At 31.9% G+C, this 21,268-nt stretch overlaps 1 protein-coding gene across 2 annotated transcripts in view; it reads left to right on the top strand.

Moving 5' to 3' along the window:
* The window catches only part of LOC114335819 (sodium channel protein 60E-like), a 384,114-nt gene that overhangs the window by 330,814 nt on the left and 32,032 nt on the right, over positions 1-21,268 (top strand). For both annotated transcript variants that reach the window (XM_050649033.1, XM_050649032.1), the window contains exons 23-25: positions 1,222-1,413; positions 6,361-6,649; positions 13,137-13,330. In XM_050649033.1, coding sequence (XP_050504990.1) covers positions 1,222-1,413; positions 6,361-6,649; positions 13,137-13,330 — 675 coding nt within the window. The remainder of the gene's footprint in view (positions 1-1,221; positions 1,414-6,360; positions 6,650-13,136; positions 13,331-21,268) is intronic.

Here is a 21,268-nt window from a genome sequence, read left to right as displayed (position 1 = left end):
AAATTCATCTGCACTTGCTAATTTGGGTACTACCAGTGCCGATATGATGACGTCACGTTGCCATGACAACCGTTGACGCTTGTGCAGCCGGGAACCGAAATTTCATCTACGCCTTCATCTAACTGCTCGAGTCATAGAAGTCAAATGACACAGGTCAGTATCTGACCGTCAAGGACCTACAGTTTTAATTTTTGGATTACATATTGAAATTCTTTTTGAATTTTTGGATTACATCTTAAAATTCATTTTTAATTTTTGGATTAATTAAAAAAATAGGTTTGTAATTAATTTCAGTATTTAGATATATTAATGCTACTTATATTTTTTTATTGTTTTTTGTCTCAATTTGATTATATTTTTTGGTGAAGATCACCTTCACCTACTTCACCTGGCCGGCCGCCGCTGACGGGAAATACGGAGACACCGTGTAATTTTCAGGGTTAACTCCGAATTGCATAAAGATTTGGATTTAGGTTTTACTTACCCTCCACAAGTTGAACGTGTGCCGTTGGTTGCTTTTACATGGGGGTGACAGTCACCCAGTTACTCAGGGGTGAAAAAACGCGCCCTTAAAATAAGTCGGAACTGGATAAATTGACTAATTATAAGCAACTTCCGTTTTATAGAGTTTTTTAAGTAAGTTAATACTTCAAACAAATGAAATAGAGAATGTGGAAAAATCCCCTTACGAATAATTCACACATCCACTATTTCGGGCTGGGAAAAATTTTTCGAATAGAATCAAAGATCCAAACACCAGTTCTTAGAAATGTGTTTCGCCCTCTTCAACCTCTCTGGGCTCAGCAGTAAAGATGAGAGGTTGAATATCTTCAGACACATTCCAATCAAAAAACAACATTCGAGACCTAGACATAGCAGGAGCGTAAATATACGCCCAATCTGACAATGACAGTCTCAAGTTTTAATTCCCTAATTACTTAAAGTAAAATATATGTTTAAAAACAAAGAAACGAAAGAAGTAGATCTTTGAAACACACTCAGTGATCAAAAGATCCAAAGTTACTGGTTTAACGACCATTCGTACGAAATCAAACAAAAACATTCTCTATTTCATTTGTTTGATTTCGTACGAGTGGTCGTTAAATCAGTAACTTTGGATCTTTTGATAACTGAGTGTGTTTCAAAGATCTACATCTAAAGTTAATACTTTTCGTTAATATTTGTTTTTCTTGGTTTTAACCTTTTCATGTTTCTTTTTAGGCTACATTCGAAGGATGGATGGAAGTGATGGCGGATGCAGTAGATGCCCGAGGAGTTGATCTTCAGCCCCAACGTGAAGCCAATCTATACTCCTACATTTATTTTGTAATTTTTATTGTATGTGGATCGTTTTTTACACTTAACTTATTTATAGGAGTTATTATCGACAATTTTAATATGCTCAAGAAAAAGGTGAGTGATTTAAATATACAATATAAATGGAATTATGCGTTTACGTTTTATGTTTAAGTTCTTGAGTAAAACTGATCCAATACCCTCAGATGTTTTAAAAAAAGAATTTTTTCAATATTCTAACTTATGATTTTTTTAAACTTTCAGTATAAATGATTTTATACTGAAATTTGAATTATATTTTCAAACTATTTTAAACAGAACAATCTTTAAAAAATATCTTTAGCTCTTTATAAATCGCTAGTAATTCTAAAATGGTGTAAGTTGCGCGTGATCAAAAATAGAGCGTTGCCTGTTTTACTTTATTATTATTATGTGAATTCACTATTATCTCCTTATTTTCATCTTAACGTCTTTATACGGGACGATCTTCTCGTTATATTTAAAAAGAAATTTGAGGAAGAACAGAGAAAGGTAGATAAAATATGCAGAATAACGAAGATGAGGTACGAAAACAACCAAATACTAAAATGGGTGGAAGCTTTTAATCATGGTGACACTCGATCAGCATATAAATTCCTGAAACAACTCGTAGAGCGATATAACTGAGCACTAATCAATCATGTTAAAAGTAGTGAAGGACAAATAATCAGTGACGATGCAGCAATAAAAGCAGGCTGGAAAAACTATTTCGAGGGTCTGCTAACAGAGAAAGTACAAACAAAAACAGCTCGTGCAGAAGCGGATATCCAGATAACAGAAGATCAAAAGGACACACAGTTATAGATCGATTTCATAGATCGAAACTAATAGCATACGTGTGGAACATAGAAGAAATTCCAGGAGACCGTAAAAAGCAATTTTTTTGAGAACTCAATACTTTTTTAGTTATTCGTGGTTGAAAATTGGTCATTTTCATTGAAAAATTACACCTTTTCTTACAGTTGTTTGCGAATACCTTCAAAACTATACATCTATTCCAATGGGTGAGTTGCCGGACTTTAATTAAAAATGAATATAATAAAACGAACGGTAATTTTATTGTTGTAACGAAAATGTGTTTCGTTTAGGTCTCTCGGAGAGGGTCGAGTCGGTTTGTGTGTGAATCGTTCACATGCTGTGTAGTGACTGAAGAAAAAAAAACACAAACGATAATGTTTGTGTTCCTTTTCCCCTGACCAGATGAGCAAATAAATCACTAGGTCTGGCGTCTCTTTTGCAGTTTTAAGAAAAACAATTTCGAATGCATTAAGTGAGTTGTTGACACAATAATTGTCTGATAAAGTACTTAATTAATGAGGGTGCAGTTTGTTGCACCGCACAGACGAAAAACAGATGTGACAGGGTAAAGCCATGTCTCTTAACATTTGTATTTGAATGTGCATTTCGAATGACTAACGTTGTTTCGTTTTTGAGAAAAAATATTAAAATTAAAATTAGCAAAAATAGTAATTAAAGCGTATCGCTATACACCCCCTCTGAGAGACTAAGACGATAGATAATACATAATATATTCAAATTACATATAATGAAACTTGAAAATAGGAAGAAGAAAAAAATAATGCAAAGTTTATACGAGGAGAAAGAAAAAAAATCACTTGATTCACTGTGAACTAACACTTTCTTGGTAACTTCCAGTAAATCTTTCTTTCCTCTTCGGTCTGTTGTTTGTTTTGCTGGATATTGTCATTTTTCTGTTTCGTGATGGGTACTTTCGTGAAGCTCGTAAGCTGGTTTAAATCTGTCTATGGAAATTGTTGATTCTTTTCCATTTACCCGGACGACAAAAGTCTTGTCACCTCGCTTAACAACTGGAAAAGGACCGTCATATGGGTTTTCTAAGCTGCTTTTAATTGTATCACGGCGGATGAAAACGTGAGAGGTGGTTTCCATGTCTTTGAAAATGAAGGTACTTTTGGATCCATGATGCGACGGTTGCGTAGGACGGAGGTTTTCGAAATGGTTTCGAAGCGTTTTTAAATAAATGTGAGCATTGTCGTCGGTGTTTCTTTGTGACGAAAACAATAGTTCACCTGGCAAACACAATGGTTCTCCGTACACGAGTTCGGCGGCTGAAGTACCTTCGGTGCATCGGATGTTTTCATGACATCGAATTGGTGCTTTTAACTGTCGATGAAACCTTTCTACCATACCATTTGCTTGCGGATGATAGGCGGTTGTCCTTAAATGGGTAGTTCCAGTTAATTTGCATATTGATTTGAAGAGATGCGATTCGAATTGTCGGCCTTGATCTGTTGTGATGCACTTGGGAGTGCCGAAACGAGCTATCCAACCAGAAAAAAATGTTCTGGCTACTGTGTCTGCTTCTTGATTAGGCATCGGGAAAGCTTCTGGCCAACGTGTGAAACGATCGACACATATTAAACAGTATCTGTTTCCTTCTGAAACCGGCATCACTATTATGTCTATGTGGACATGTTCGAATCGGCTGGAAGGTGGTAGGAAACTTCCAGTAGGTGAAACAATGTGGTGCGAGATTTTCGATTTTTGGCACTGCAGACACGCTCGAGTCCATTTCCTCACATCTGATTTAATGGATGGCCAAACATATCGCTGTGTGATCATCTTCACAGAACTGTTGATTCCGGGATGTGCTAGGTTATGCATGGTGCGAAAAATTGCCATTCGAAGTGATTTCGGTACAAATGGTCTGGCTGTAGATGTTGATATGTCACAGTACAAACTCACGTTTTGTTCGAAAAAGCGTATTTTCTTCATTTGTAGTGATGTTTTCTCACTTAAAAAAGTTTGCAGTTCTGGATCAGTTTCTTGTGCGAGAGCTAAGTCAGTGATGTCGATATTTTTCTTGATGCTATCGACTCGAGATAGTGCATCTGCCACGTCGGGCAGACGGGCAGATCACGTCGGGGTCACCAATATTCCGATGGGTGAGTTGCCGCAATTTAATTAAAAATGAATATAATAAAACGAACGGTAATTTTATTGTTGTAACGAAAATGCGTTTCGTTTAGGTCTCTCGGAGAGGGTCGAGTCGGTGTGTGTGTGAATCGTTCACATGCTGTGTAGTGACTGAAGAAAAAAAACACAAACGATAATAATGTTTGTGTTCCTTTTCCCCTGAGCAGATGAGCAAATAAATCACTAGGTCTGGCGTCTACTTTTGCAGTTTTAAGAAAAATAATTTCGAATGCATTAAGTGAGTTGTTGACACAATAATTGTCTGATAAAATACTTAATTAATGAGGGTGTAGCTTGTTGCACCGCACAGACGAAAAACAGATGTGACAGGGTAAAGCCATATATCTTAACATTTGTATTTGAATGTACATTTCGAATGACTAACGTTGTTTCGTTTTTGAGAAAAAATATTAAAATTAAAATTAACAAAAATAGTAATTAAAGCGTATCGCTATACATCAAACTAAAAGAACTATAACTATAAAACATTTTTGTAGCTTATAAAAAAACAAAGAGATTCTTTCCTTCATTAATCTTCTAGTTATAATACAAAAAGAAATATGGTAGGCGAAAAGAGTTTTTATTTTATTGCATGCTCAAATCCGTGTATTCAACTTAAAATACCAGAGAAACGGTCGATTTTAGGTGTATAATGCTTCAAATCCTTTTTGTAGTGCTTGAAAAGGTCTTTAAAAGCAGTGTTAAATGTCGATTACATTCAAACTAAGTGAGATATGCTGCAAAAAATATTGATGACTAATGTATTTAAAAAAAAAAGTATATTTTAAGCACTCATCCACCAGAATTTAAATGCATCGTTTTTCTTCTACAATATGTTTTACTATAGTGTTATGTACAATATGTTTTTGAAAAAAAAAGATCAAATTATAGAGCGCATTTTTAAATTTTCTTAAAAATCTTCTTTTTCTCCATGTTACTCGAAAATGATAAGAGATAGGAAAAAATATATCGTACAAAAATGTAGGGCTTTTTACGTAAAAATTTTGTTTTTATTTCTCATTACTGCATCTCTTATCATTTTTAAGTTACCTATGTGGAGAAAAAGGAAGATTTTTAAGAAAATTTAACAATGCGCTCTATAATTTGATCTTATTTTTTTTTTTCAAAAATCATTCATTTTAAACCCGCCCAACTTTTTGAACGTAGAGATAACACTATAAAAAAGGTATTGTAGAAGGAAAACGATGCATTTAAATTCTGGTAGATGAGGAGTTAAATATACTTTTCATTTTTTCTTAAAATACATTAGTCAACAATTTCTTTTGCAGCATATCTAGCTTAGTTTGAATGTAATCGACATTTAATATTGCTCATTTTAAAGCTCTTTTCAATCGCTACAAAATGTATTTGTGGCATTATACACCTAAAATCGACCGTTTCTCTGTTATTTCGGGTTAAATACACCCATTTGAGCATATACCAAAAAACCAAACTCTTTTTACCTACCATATCTCTTTTTGTATTATAACTAGAAGATTTATGAAGAAACAAATCTCTTGGTTTTTTATAAGCTGCAAAAATATTTTATATAGTTTTTTTTAGTGGGATGCACAGTTTTTAAAGTATTCTCAAAAAACCGTTCGAAAAGGTGTTATGTTTCAATGAAACTGGCCAATTTTCAACCATGAATAACTCCAAAAGTATCGAGTTTTCAAAAAAAAATTATAGAGCAGTTTTTGCTTAGAATTAGGTTTTCTATTAGACTCTATAGTCTTAGAATTTTGACCAAAAAATTTTCCACCCCCAACAAGGGCTGGGAACCACCCCCAATATAAAAGCGCCCATCGACATAAGGTACACTTTAAATAAGGAGATAAGTAGAGGTTATTCTCAAAATTTCATTAAAATCCATGCAGTAGGATAGAATTCGGTGGTAATATCCTGTTCTTGCTCTCATTGACTGGCGTATAATATCAACTTTAATTTCGGTGCACATTTATGTTTTTTACATTTACATTTTTTTTATCCAAGCCAGCTTTAATAAGGGTGTAAAAACACTGTTGTAAACGACCTAATAAAATTATCTTTTATTTCTGTCTTTTTTAGTACGAAGGCGGTGTCCTGGAAATGTTTCTCACAGAAAGTCAAAAGCATTACTACACGGCCATGAAGAAATTAGGACGAAAAAAGCCGCAAAAAGTAATAAAACGGCCAATGAACCAGTGCTTGGCCATGTTTTACGATTTATCTAATTCTCGCCGGTTCGAGATAGCAATATTTGTGTTAATTTTTTTAAATATGCTTAGTATGGGCATTGAACATTATGGTCAGCCGCATGCTGTGTTCTTTGTTTTAGAAGTTAGCAATGCGTTTTTTACAACAGTTTTTGGATTGGGTGAGTATTAATCTAAAGAAATCTTATCATAAGGCTGTATGACACTATGCATTTTCTTAATGTTGTTCTGAAGCTATTTCCTTGTGGCATTTTTATAATGAACTATTTTAAATGGGAAATAAGCCACAATTTTACCAAAAAAATGAATTTATTAACGTTTCGACGCCCAAGTCGGGTGTCGTTGTCAAAATACAAAATAATACTAAATAAACAAAAATTTTGTTGCTTAGTAAAAAATTCTTCTAATAATTTATTTAATCTGACTCATTTATATCGGCAATTCAGGCATGTATTATACATTTTAAAGTAGAAGACTTTAAAATGATATTGCCAATTACTTGGGCGTCGAAACGTTAATAAATTCATTTTTTTGGTAAAATTGTGGCTTATTTCCCATGCATTTTCTTGTATCATTTCTTATATCGTTTCTGATATTAGAAAGTTATATACATTTTCTTGTATCGTTTCTTGTACGTCCATTTGTGCCCTGTATGACACTATGCAAGTTCTTGTATCTAAAATTTTATCTAATTTGGCACGTGATTGGTCAAAATTTTGTTTGTCACCCTGTGTCACGTTACATTGGTATGGTAGTACTGCTTCTACAGCTGATTTTAAGGATTTTATAAAATTTATAAACTTTTATAAATTTAACATTTTAATTGTTAACCAGAATTTTTACGTTGACTGTTTGAGGTTGATTATTTGTGTTTTTATTTTCTTTTGATATTTGTGCTAAAATATTTGCATTAGAATTATCTTCAGTTTGATCCAAATTAGGAACGATTGTATTTTCCTCTGTTAAAAAATTATGCAACACAATGAGAGCAACTTTACTAGGAGCTAAATATATGGCTATTAGTAGAACAGTAGTCCATATATTAAGTATCAATAAAAAATTTATTAATATACGTAATAAATATTTATAAATAAGGTCTTACGTTTTTGCTCTTTGCGCAGAAATTGGCGCAGTTCTTGTACAAGAATCTGTGTCTGACACAAATTCTTATATCGTTTCTGATATCGTTTCTTGTATCTGTGTATGACACTATGCATTTTTTTGACATATCAGAAACGATATTAGAAATGATACAAGAAAATGCATAGTGTAATACGGCCTTAAGGTTAAATATTAAATAGAAAGATACCTAGTAGATTTTTGATTTACGCCAGTATTAATCGTTTTCTAAATTATTTTTTATTTAGCTATCTATATTCGAGCCTTTATTTATCCACCTTTGGACATAGGCCTCCTCTTCTCTTTTCCACTGGTTTCTATCCAGCGCCGTGGTCATCCATCTGGATCCAGTATGCTTTTTGAGGTCGTCGCTCCATCTCATCTGAGGCCTTCCTCTTCATCTCTTGTGTTCCCATGATCGCCAGTAGATCATCTGCTTATTCTATCTTTTATCTGCTTGCCGAATGATGTGACCTGCAAATTTCCATTTGAGTTTTGTCACCTGTTGTTGCTTTTTGTTTATTAGCATCCATTTGGTCTTCTTGTACTTGAGGCTCAGGCCGTATTCATCACTAACTGAATTAACCCTTTCCATTGCCTGTTATAATTCGTCTATGCTACTGGCAAGGATCACTGTGTCATCGGCATATCTAATATTGTTGGTTACTCACCGTTTATTTTTATACCCTCATTTGCATTTTCCATGCATTTTTTAAATATTTCCTCGGAATAAATATTGAATAGGAGTGGGGATAAGATACACCCCTGCCGGACATCTCGTTTGATCTCAACACTTTCAGTAAGTTCGTTGCCAATTTGTGCTCTTGCTGTTTCATCCCAGCATAGGTTTGTCACAATCTGAATATCCTTGTCGTCAATACGCCTTGTTTCTCGCAGAATATCTATTAATTAATTGTTCATGATTGATATTGTCAAATGCTTTGCTAAAATCCACAAATCACAAATACACATCCTTATCAACGTCTCTATACTGCTGCAAAAGCACCTGGAGAGCAAAAACTGCCTCTCTAGTTCCATGTTCTTTCCGAAAGCCAAACTGCGATCTATCAATATTTGATTCACATTTATCATAATATTCTTCTATGAAACTATGAATGATATTGGTGAACGCTTTAGTTATATGATTAATCACGCTTATAAGTCGGTAGTCATCACAGAACTGGGCATTTGGTTTCATCTTCTAATAAATAACAGGTAAAAGGGGGAGAAGTGTACTTTTGAAGTGTGTAAAATTAATAATTCTTAGCTGAGCGCTTTCGGCTTATAAAGCCATCTTCGGAGCTATGGTCAAAAAGGTCAAAATACCACTATGAAGAGAGATGGGTTCCATTTATGATATGAAATACTTCTGTTGGTATGGTAAGGTCTTTTTGACCTTACCATGATCAAATATTCGTTTTATATATAATGTAATTTTCGTGTGAAAGTCCTTTGTGCTCGTTCTTGATGTTTAACTTTTCTGGATACAAAAACAACCAGCGGCAAATTTGAACAATTTTTTAAACAGACAGACAAGGTTTTTTCCAACCAATAAAAAACTACATAAGAAACAGAAGTATTTCATATCATAAATGGAACCCATCTCTCTTCATAGTGGTATTTTGACCTTTTTGACCATAGCTCCGAAGATGGCTTTATAAGCCGAAAGCGCTCAGCTAAGAATTATTAATTTTACACACTTCAAAAGTACACTTCTCCCCCTTTTACCTGTTGTCATAAGTGTGTACAAAACTTTTTCAGTCTTTACACTTCTAATAAATGTCGACTGTAGCCAGTTCTCCGGGATTTTACCGCTGTTATTTACAGTGCCCTGGAATAAGTGTTACCCCTCCCTATTAACTTATTTATTTTTAGCACATAAGCAAAACGCTCGGACAGGTTGATTTTTAAAATAATCATAGTATATTATAGCATCAACGTTTCGAACTTTACGCGATCCCTCTTCAGGCGACAGGCATAACTTTGATTTTTTTTTAATAGGAAAGTACATCATGTGACACCTCGTTTAATAGGTTTTGAAATACTGATTACAAAAATGTGTAATACTTTAATCCTATTTGAGAGAGTAGGTGCAAAATTTCGGTCGAATTATGTTTAATCGCATTCATTTTTTTCGAATCCTGAGAAAACTAATAAGTATTTTTGAAAAATTTAAACGAAGAATGAAATAATACAGTCTTATCGAGAGTCGAAAGACCCTGAGAACTTCTATAACGTTTATTTTAATAAGTCACAGGGGTGAAAAAAGGAGAAAATTTAGTCTGATTTTTAATTTCAATTATATCATTTAACACGTTCAGTACTACTCTTATATTAGTAACATTGCTGCCGGCCTGATACATATTTTTGAAATTTTTGGCTCCCCATTATTGTTAATAAACTTTTTCTCATGAGGATCTTCCAGTGCGTCACAGTTTTTCGATTTCTTTCTAACGCATTAAATTGTATGTGACAGAAAAAAACGCACGTCGGTGATTACATTTCGTCGGTGACATTTATAACATTTATTCTAGTTGTCAATAGATGGCGCTATAATCGGAAAAAAAAATTTACTAATTATACAGTAGGGGAGAGTTGGACAAAACTGGGTAGGTTGATAAAACCGGGTACCCCTTAATTCTTCTAACTGTCTGCTGCTATCTATTAGACAATGTTAAAATTAGTGTCCCTTTACCACTAACAGTCGTGTATATTCATTTCTACCTCATTTGAGTAATCTGTGCCGGAGCAGTAAGACCTCACCTGTTTTTTGATGCAGGAAACTCGATTTTTAAGGTAAGTTGATAGCTGTTTTCTCCTCTAATGAAAAACTAATGGTCATTTCAAAATTTAATACATGTAACCTAGTATATTAACTTTAATTTGGCCAAAAATTTTGAATATTACATCATAATTTAAAAATTTAAATAACATTTAATGTCTTGTTTACGAGTTTGACAAAACCGGGTAGTCCGAAAATCGACAAAACCGGTTACCCGATTTTATCAGACCTCTTGTTACTTCCAGTTTCTGCAGTGGTTTTTTTTGCTTTTAGTTAACTACAACGTGTGGCTTCTTCTGTTGAAGAAGCTAGTAAGAAAGCTAGTAGGAAAAATAAAAAAAAATCTCCAGTCGTAAAAAAATTAAAACTAAATGAACTGGACAAAAAAAAGAAAAAACGTGGTAAAAAGGGCTGCACCAAAAACAAAATTTTGGAGAGTTTGGAGGAAGAAGATAATAATGACGATGCGTGTCTATATTATAATTAACTATTTTCAAATTATAATGCGAAGGAAGGCTGGATAAAATGTGTATCTTGCACCAAATGGGCTTATGACGCCTGTAGTGCCTATGATGATGTAAATGAAGTTTTTATTTGTGACTTCTGTTCATATATTTTTGATTTTTGTTCACATACTTTTAATAAATATTTTATTTCCTGCCCATTAGTATTTTTACATGGTAATTAAGTTACTACCCGGTTTTATCATACCGGTTAGACAAAACCGGGTATTTTGCAATATTTTCATAAAAATAAAAAAATTAAAAATCTAAGAATATTCTTAAAAATTGGCATTGGCATATCAAACTTAGGTCATTTGAGAATATTTCAATCTGCAGCAAACATTTGCTACTCTCACATAGCAAAAGATACAGACGGTTTTTTGAGTGGTACCCAGTGGTAGAGTGGAGTGGTTTTGTCCAACTCTCCCCTATGTCCCTGTAAGTTGTATCCATATGGAAAACTTTTTTATTATTAATTTTACGAAAAAAAGATACTCTTTATAAAAAGCTCTACATGGTCCAAAACCTAAGATTTAACCATCAAATATCAATCTTTTTGAATATTATACGAGGTATGTCAAAAAGTTTTAATTTCACTCAAGAGTAAAGTAGCTTTATTTTTCACAATATTGAAAATTGCTATTATAAAAAGTTGTTTGGAATTAAAAACTGTATTCTAGTATGCAATTACATCCTTCTAATTAAATTTTTTTTTTTAAATTATGGATAACTAAGTTATTATTTTCAGTTATTTTAATTCAGGTAACTCTTTTATTATTAATTTTACGAAAAAAAGTGATTCTTAATAAAAAGTTCTGGATGGTCTAAAATCTAAAATACAACCATCTTATGTCAAATTTTATCAATTTTATACGAGGTATGTCAAAAAATATTTCGCTCAAGAGTAAAATACGTTTATTTTTCACAATATCGAAAATTGTTATTATGAAAAGGTATTTAGAATTAAAAACTATGTTTCAGTATGTAATTACATCCTTCTAATTGAAATATTCTCAACTATAAAGGTACTTTACTTTTGATCTAAATTTATCTTTTTTGACATACCTCGTATAAAATTGATAAAATTTGATATAAGATGGTTGTATTTTAAGTTTTAGACCATCCAGAACTTTTTATTAAGAATCATTTTTTTTTTCGTAAAATTAATAATAAAAGAGTTATCAGAATTGAAATAACTGAAAAAAAAATGATAGCTATCCATAATTTTTCAAAAAAAAAATTTTTTCAATTAGAACGATGTAATTGCATATTAGAATAGAGTTTTTAATTACAAATAACTTTTCATACCAAAATTTCCAATATTACGAAGAATAAAGCTACTTCACTCTTGAGTGAAATTCAAACTTTTTGACATACCTCGTATAATATTCAAAAAATTTGATATTTGATGGTTAAATCTTAGGTTTTGGACCATGCAGAGCTTTTTATAAAGAATAACTTTTTTTCGTAATATTAATAATAAAAAAGTTTTCCATATGGATACAACTTACAGGGACATACTGTATAATATATCTCCGAATATAATCTGTACAATTTATAAGACTATACAAATCAAAGAAAATACCATTTTACAAATGCAAGAAACTCAATTGATTTGTTTTTATGCCAAATTGCAAATAAAATGTGACAACTGTCAGATTTAACTAACATGTCATGTTAGAATACATGTCATAAATGTGTATTATCACGGACTTACCTTTTTTTCTATCATTTGTGACGCACTGAAAAATGCTCATGAAAAGAAGCATATGTATGTTATTATAAGAGTTAAAAACAAGACAAAATAAGTAACCACATTACCATAAGTGCTATCACTCCTACGATACACACACTACAAGTGCTAGCATATAACTAAACATTATATTCGATATGGTATATGACGCACCGGTGCGTCATCCGTCCCTCTACAAGAATTAGTTTGACGCACCGGTGCGTCATCAGCACTGAACGTGTTAAAAGAAACTTTTTGATGATTCTAAGGGACTACCAACCCTCTGGAATAATGTAATCTTTTATTCTGCGTTGAAATTTTTCAAAAATACCTATTAGTTTTCTCGGGATTCGAAAAAAATTAATGCGTTTAAACAGAATTCGACCGAAATTTTTATATAATCCTAAAAATAAATAAGTTATAAGGGGGGGTAACCTTTATTCCAGCGCACTGTATATGTTGTTAAAAAGTTAAAAAAATTCTTAATATTAATGTTTTGTTTTTTTTTGCAGAAGCAATTGTGAAAATAATAGGTTTAAGGTACCACTACTTTACCGTTCCATGGAATGTTTTCGATTTTTTATTAGTTCTGGCTTCCATTCTTGGCATTCTCATGGAAGATATAATGATAGACTTCCCCGTCTCTCCAACTCTTCTTAGGGTAGTTAGAGTTTTTAGGATAGGAAGAATTTTACGATTGATTAAAGTAAGTATGGGTAGATAATCTGGCAACATTTTTATAAATTTTGTTTTATAATATACATAATTAAATAATAGGTTTTATTTAGTATTTCCTTTAAATTTTGTAATTATCAAATTAATAAAGTTTGTATTTAAAATACCGTATATTCTAATAAAATAGCGCGATAGAATTTAATTTAATATTTTTTAGTTAGAGGAAAATATAATACATATCGCATTTTATTCCTAATAAAAGAGTTTAAATATATATTTAGGAATAAAGATATTGTTTTTTTGCATGAGGATGCTTTGTAGAACATAGAAGTTCTAGAAGGAATAACTGTAACTAAAACAATACAAAATATAATTGGTCCAGTCTCCTTCATATGCCATCTCCTCTAAGAAGGTTGACAACCATCATGGCAATTCGCACTTTCCATATCGCTGCTCTAAAGAGATCAACAGAAGTGCAGCTAAACCAAGCTCTTAAACTGTTTTACCAGGAAATGCGTCTTCTTCTACGACTCCTCTTACCCTGTATTCTTTCTTGTATCGTTAATTAGAACAAGTTATACCTACAGGGTGTTTCATTGGGAAACGGAAATACTTGAATGGTGCATAGAGGTCACTAAGGCGGTTCTAGATATACCACATTTATTGCATCACCGATTTTTGTAACAGAGTTACAGGGTGTTTTATCGATTTTGTCCATTTCTTTCTGGACCCATACCTTTAGAACCACCCTGTAGATTTTTTTGATATTTGGTGCTTACACATTCATTTAAAACACTAACCATCCAACTGCTGAACTCAAGAAAAATCCAGGTCCGGACTAAAAAAAATTATAAATTATTTGTAACCTTGAAACAACACCCTGTATATTGAAATTTTTAAAATCCGTTTACACGTTTGAAAAGGGCACAAAAAACTAAGTTCATTGGTTCTCTTAAATTTTTCGGCCAGATAATTTAATGACTTTAATTTTGAAATTAAATTGAAGTTTTAAAGAACTCTTAGATTAAAAAGCAGGTATTATTAACTTTTAATGATAAATTATTAAATTTAATGAACAAATAGTCATTTAAAAAACAAGCAATACTTATTTAGTACATTTGAACGACCCATTTACTAATCACAAGAATAATTCAGGTCCGGATTAACAAAAAAACATAAATTCATTGTGACCTTGAAACAACACCCTGTATATTGAAATTTTCCAGATCCGTTTGCACATTTGAAGAGAGCACAAAAAACCGAGTTTATAGGTTCGCTTTAATTTTTTGCAAGGAAAATTTTATAGCTTTGATTTTGAAATTAAATCTATTGAAATTTTTATCTCTGAGATTAAAAATCAGGTATTACTGGTATTAGTAACTTTTAATAATAAGTTTATGACTAAATACGCATTTACAACGTAATCGGTAATCATGTACTACATTGGAGCGACCCATTTACTAATTACAAGAAAAATCCAGATCCGGATTAACAAAACAAAAAAATATAATGTAATAATTACCTTGAAAAAACACCCTGTATATTGAAATTTTCAAAATCCGTTTAAACATTTGAAAATAGCACAAAACCTAAGTTTAACGAATCGCTTTATTTTTTTGCACAGACAATTTAATGAAATTACTTTTGAAATTATATCGAAATTTTTGTTAAAGTTCTCAGAGTTTTTTAAAGTTTCAGCATAATTTCAAAATTAAAGTCATTAAATTGTCAGAACAAAAAATGGAGGCGAACCAATAAACTTTTTTGTCCTCTTTCAAATGTTTAAACGGACTTTTAAAATTTCAATATACAGGGTGTTTTTCAAGGTCACTATTACTTTATATTTTTTTTTGTTAATCCGGACCTGGATTTTTGTTGTGATTGTTATGTGGGTCGTTCCAATGTAGTAAATAAGTACTAATTATTTTTAAAATAAGTACTTAGTCATTAACTTTATTTATTTATTATTAACAGTTACTAATACCTGCTTGTTAATCTGAGTTCTAAAAAATTTCAATAGATTTAATTCCAAAATTAAAGTCATTAAATTTTCTGCGCAAAAAGTTAAAGCGAGCCTATAAACTCAGTTTTTTGTGATCTTTTTAAATGTGCAAACCCATTTAAAAAATTTGAATATAAAGGGTGTTGTTTCAAGGTCACAATTACTTTATGTTTTTTTGTTAATCCGGACCTGGATTTTTCTTGTGATTAGTAAATGGATCGTTCTAATGTAGTACATAAGTATTGATTACTTTTAGAATGAATATTTGTTTATTAACATTAATAATTTATTATTAAAAGTTAATAATACCTCATTTTAATCTAAGAGTTCTTAAAAACTTAAATATTATTTCAAAATTAAAGTCATTAAATTGTCTAGCCGAAAAATTTAAGCGAACCACTAAACTTAGTTTTTTGGGCTCTTTTCAAATATGCAAACGGATTTTAAAAATTTCAATATGCACGGTGTTGTTTCAAGGTCACCAAGAATTTATAATTTTTTTTAGTCCGGACCTGAATTTTTCTTGTGATTAGTAGTCGGATGGGTTGTGTTGTAAATGAGACATATGTGTACCAAATATCAAAAAAATATACAGGGTGGTTCTAAAGTTATGGGTCCAGAAAGAAATTGGCAAAATCGATAAAACATCCTGTAACTCTGTTATAAAGATCGGTGAGGCAATAAATGTGGTATATCTAGAACCGCCTCAGTGACCTCTATTCACCTTTCAAGTATTTCCGTTTCCCAATGAAACACCCTGTATCGCTCGCCTGTCATGACATGTCATTATTGTAGATATTGCAGTTTGCTAACTTTAATTGTTTATAAAACCTCTTTATATTTTCCCATTCTTCTCAATACCTCGACATTCGTGACTGTCCACCCAACTTATTCTTAATATCCTGTAGGCCTATAACTCAGAGGTTTCTAATCTGTCCGAAACATCTTTCTTTAATGTCCAAGCCAGTTGATCCAGTGTCCAACGAAAAAGTATGGTATAACCACCAATTTCCATCAACATGCATCGATTTTGATAAAATTTTCGAATTAACCTCTATCCTTAACTCTAAAATCTGCAGTATGTCGAAGTGAGCTTTTACCTTGAGGGTGAAATCTCAGGATGGAAAGATATGTCTCATTTACCCAGACGTTGTTACATAGTGGCGCCCTCTAAAATGGACTTTACAAAATCTCCCTCGTACAAAAGCCTACAATGCCAAATTTGTCATTAATGTAATTTCTTGAAAATAATTACTATCGCAGTTTTTATATTCAACTATTCTAAATGGGAAATAAGCCACAATTTAACTAAAAAAATGATTTTATTAACGTTTCGACGTCCATATCGGATGTCGTTGTCCAAATACTTTATTTTTAGACGTCAAAACGTTAATAAAATATTTTTTTTAGTTAAATTGTGGCTTATTCTCTATTTAGAATAGTTTATTACAAAAATGCCACAAGGAAATAGCTTCAGAACAACATCGCAGTTTTTGTAATCGTCTCCTGATATCCTTCGGTCTACAATCATCGAACCACTGAAGTAACTAGCACTCAATAAATAAAGAACAGCTGCTATTTACTCATAAAATAGAGAAAATCTTCTTCTTTCTACTTTATAAATAGGCTCAATACCTGTTTTACTTTGGTTTTTAGCCTCAATTGACTTTATCTGACCATCTCTTCCTCGGTCGTCCCAATGATCTCTTTGGGCGATTTGGCGATTTGTCTCTTGCTATTCGTACTATTATATTTTCTGTCATTCTTTCTATGTGTTGATTCCATTCTATTTTTCTTCTTTTGGTCCATATGTTTATTTCTTCTATACCACATCTCTATCGTATTTTCTCACTCCTTACTCTGTCTTTTAGAGTATGGTTTTTATTTTTTGTAAGACTTTAATTTCTGCTGTTTCCAGCAGTCTTTGTGTTTTCGCGGTATCTGCTCTTGTTTTCACTGTGTACGTCATTATTGGTCTTATTGTTTATTTATATAATATCCTGGTTTTCGTTTCCGTTATGAGGTATTTGTTTGTACAGATTGTCTTGTTAAGACATCCTGCTGCTCTGTTCGCCATGTTCACTTGTTTTGTACTTCTTTTTCCACTTTTCCGTAGCTTGACAATTTTATTCCCAAGTATTCCGTTTCCATCACTTGTTCTATTATTTTGTTATTTACGACCAAATACATCGTCTTTGTTCCGCTGATATTACTATCAATTTAGTTTTTTCTGTTGAGATCACCATGTTGTATATGAGAGCCGTTTCTAATTCTTTAATCTTTGTAGGTCATCTTCATTTTAGGCTGCTATTATGGCGTCGTCTGAGTAGCCTATTATCTTTATTTTCTTTACTACCATTCTATATCATCTTCTTTTTAACTTTCTTTTTAATTTCATCCATTATCAGACTAAATATCAATGGGCTCAGCGAATCTTCTTGTCTAATGCCAGTTTCATACTTGATAGGCTGCGATAGTTTTCCTTTACATCTTACCATAGCTATGTTATCTTTATATTATATTCTCAATTGTTTTTACTAAATCCCTTGATATTCCCTTTTCGTATAATAAATGTATCGCCTCCTGAATTCTCACTGTATCAAACGCTTTCTTCAAATCAATGAGAAACTATGTATGTAATTAAATAAACCAATTTACAATAAATATTAAATGAAATCACTTCAGTAATTAAAAAACTTTTAAAGGAAATAAGAAATAAAACTTGTATTGGCTATTTACTACAAATTTCTTCGTAACTTTGCTCTCTGGTCTACTCTAGTCATTGTAAGTATTACCGTTTAGGTGTACCATCCCAGAGCTGTGGTCAGTATATCATTATAACATTGTGTGTACCCTTTGGCTATGATTGTTTACGTTTGTATCGATGTTGTATTAAACCCCTGTCTTTCTAATTCTTCTAAATTGGTTGTAGCAAATAATTAAGGTACACACTCTATATTTTTAAAGACAAATATTTTTGCTTTCTCACATACGATGACCTCTATGTGACATATATGAGGATATCAGAAAGGGAGTCTGGATATACAGGGTGTTTCATTAACAATTGTCCATATCGTAAGTGGAGAAACCTTAGGAAAAAATTCGAAGATTTAACCCAAAACACATAAATAATATATTCTTCCTTAACGAGATACAGAGAGTATTCTTCCTTACCGAGATACCTTATTACAAATGTTCTAAAATGATTTGAGCCCGTTGTTAAAGCACCTTTTAATATTTTTTGTTCAAACTTGACACACAGTTTAGACATGTTAGGATACTTTAACTAGTGTTGAAAGATAGTTTTCCGCTGTAACCAGAGGTGTACTGTAGGGATATATACTTTATTTTCGCCCATTTCCCCCTCACAATCTACGCCACTGTCGTAATAATCATTTCAGTATGTTTTTTGATTCTTCGTTAATTTTTACGTAAATATCATGCTTTTGTCTCAATGCGATAGAATGAGTAGTTGTCAAGTTATTTGCGTTTAAAGGCAATGGATTCAATGAGATTATGTGTATTTTAAACACATAATCAGATTTAATGTTTAAAATACATAATCTCATTGAATCCCTTGCCTTTACACGCAAATAACTTGAAAACTACTCATTCTATCGCATTGAGACAAAAGGATAATAGTCCGTTCTTTAACGGTAAAATATTGCAAAACCTCTAAATTTTAAAGAACCTCTTGGATTGACATGAAATTTGGCATACACATAGCTAACAAGTCATTTTGCCCTGGGGGTGGTTTTCACCCTTTCTTGGGGGTGAAAAAATATTCGTCCAGAGAAAGTCAGGAAATGGATAAACTGGCTAATTTTAAGTAACTTTTGTTCTATAGAGTTTTTTGGCTAAGTCAATAGTTTTCGAGTTATTTGGCAGTGAATATGTTCATTTTTTCAACAAAATAACCACGCTTTTAGACGGTTTTCCGCAAATACCTCAAATAGTAAGTATTTTGTCGAAAAAACATTCTTAGCAAAAATATAGCATGTAAAAAATTTAAAAAAATGGCGTACATATCACGTCTCTACACCTAGTAGACGCAGCGTTATAGCTAATGAAAAATAGGTTCATATTCGTCAAATTCCAGATGGAATAATTTAAACGTGAAATAACCAAAAATGAAGCACATTTCGGGAAAAACTCATTACAACTTATTTAAAGTGTTTAAAAAAAGCTTCATTTTTGTTTTATAAAAGAAATTTCTGGCATCAAAATTAAACAAGTTACGCTCAAAATAAAATTAGTCCCTATTGGTTTTGGTAAAAAAATCGAGAAAATTACCCCCTAATTAGTATCTTAAATGAACTTAATCGTTATGACTTCACAAGTTTCTTGACTCGTGTATATATTGTTTATATGATCTGTAAGTTTCATCGGTTCAAAGTCCTTATTTTTAAAAGGGCTGTAGTTAAAAGGGGTTGAACGAGTCACTGATCACGAATGTATGCAAATTTAGAAACACCAAATCTTAATCAATTTTTGTCTAACAGAAAAACAAAAAAATACATGATATTCAGAAAAGCAAATCTGACTTTTTTTGTGTTTCGAGATTTTTGGTATCTCTAACAATTTTTAAGTTATTTTGAAAAAAATCATATTTTTCAAAATTTAAATTTAAAAAAAAATATTTTGAAACCAAATTTATTCAAAAATAAGCACTTTGAATCAAAGAAACTTACAGATCATATAAGCACAACATAAGTAAACTAATTTGTGGAGCGGTAACGATTAATTTCATTTAAGTTGCTAATTAGGGGGTGGTCTTCCCGATTTTTTTTTTGCAAAAACAAAAGGGACCAACTTTATTTTGAGTGTAACTTGCTTAAATTTAATGCTAGAAAATTTTTGTAAAAACAGAAATAAAAATTTTTTTATACACTTTAAAAAAGTTATAATGGATTTTCCCCAAAAAGTGCTTAATTTTTTGGATATTTCACGTCGAAATGTACTTGGATGTTTTTGGATATTTCACTATTTGAAATTTGGTGAATATGAATCTGTTTTCATTGCCTGTAACTCTGGTTCTACGAGATCCAGAGACCCAGCGCGTACACCATTTTTTTAACATTTTTATAGGCTATATTTTTGATAAGAACGTTTTTTTCGACAAAATACTTACTTTTTGAGTTATTTGCGAAAAACCGTCTAAAAATGTGGTTATTTTGTTGAAAAATGAACATATTCACTCGCAAATAACTCAAAAAGTGTTGACTTGGCGAAAAAGCTCTATAGAACAAAAGTTACTTAAAATTAGTCAGTTTAAACATTTCCGGACCTATTTTGGACATATATTTTTTCACCCCCAAGAGAGGGTGAAAGTCACCCCTAGGACAAAAGCACACATCGGCACAATATCACTTTTTTTCTTTGACATGTAAGCTATACGTATGCCAAATTTCATGTCAATCCAAGTGGTTCTTTAAAATTTAGAGCAAAAACCGTGAAAGAATGGACTATAATATTTACGTAAAAATTAACGAATAATCAAAAAACTATGCTGACATGACTATTACGACAGTGGCGTAGATTATGAGGGGGGAAAACAAGGAAAAATAAAGTATATATCCCTACAGCACGCCTGTGCTAACAGCGGAAAACTATCTTTTAACACTAGTTAAAGTATCCTAACATGTGTAAGCTGTGTGTCAAGTTTGAACAAAAAATAATAAAAGGTGCTTTAACAATGGGCTAAAATCATTTTAGAACATTTGTAATAAAACACTCTGTATCTCGGTAAGGAAGAATATTTTTTTTCTTTCTCTAGTTACGATATGGACAATTGTTAATGAAACACCCTGTATACGTATACAGACTGTATTCTAGAACTAGTATCTAGTAAACTCTTTTTAAACTAAATGAAATAAAATCCTAGAATATCATATACAGGGTGATTGATTAGTAGGGTAAAGCTCAATAGCTCCGCTATAGTAATAGATAGGAATAAAAGTTAATAAC

The sequence above is a fragment of the Diabrotica virgifera genome, chromosome 4 (genome assembly GCF_917563875.1).
Source record: "Diabrotica virgifera virgifera chromosome 4, PGI_DIABVI_V3a".
NCBI classification, from domain to species: domain Eukaryota; kingdom Metazoa; phylum Arthropoda; class Insecta; order Coleoptera; family Chrysomelidae; genus Diabrotica; species Diabrotica virgifera.
This window is presented reverse-complemented; position numbering and strand designations above follow the sequence as displayed.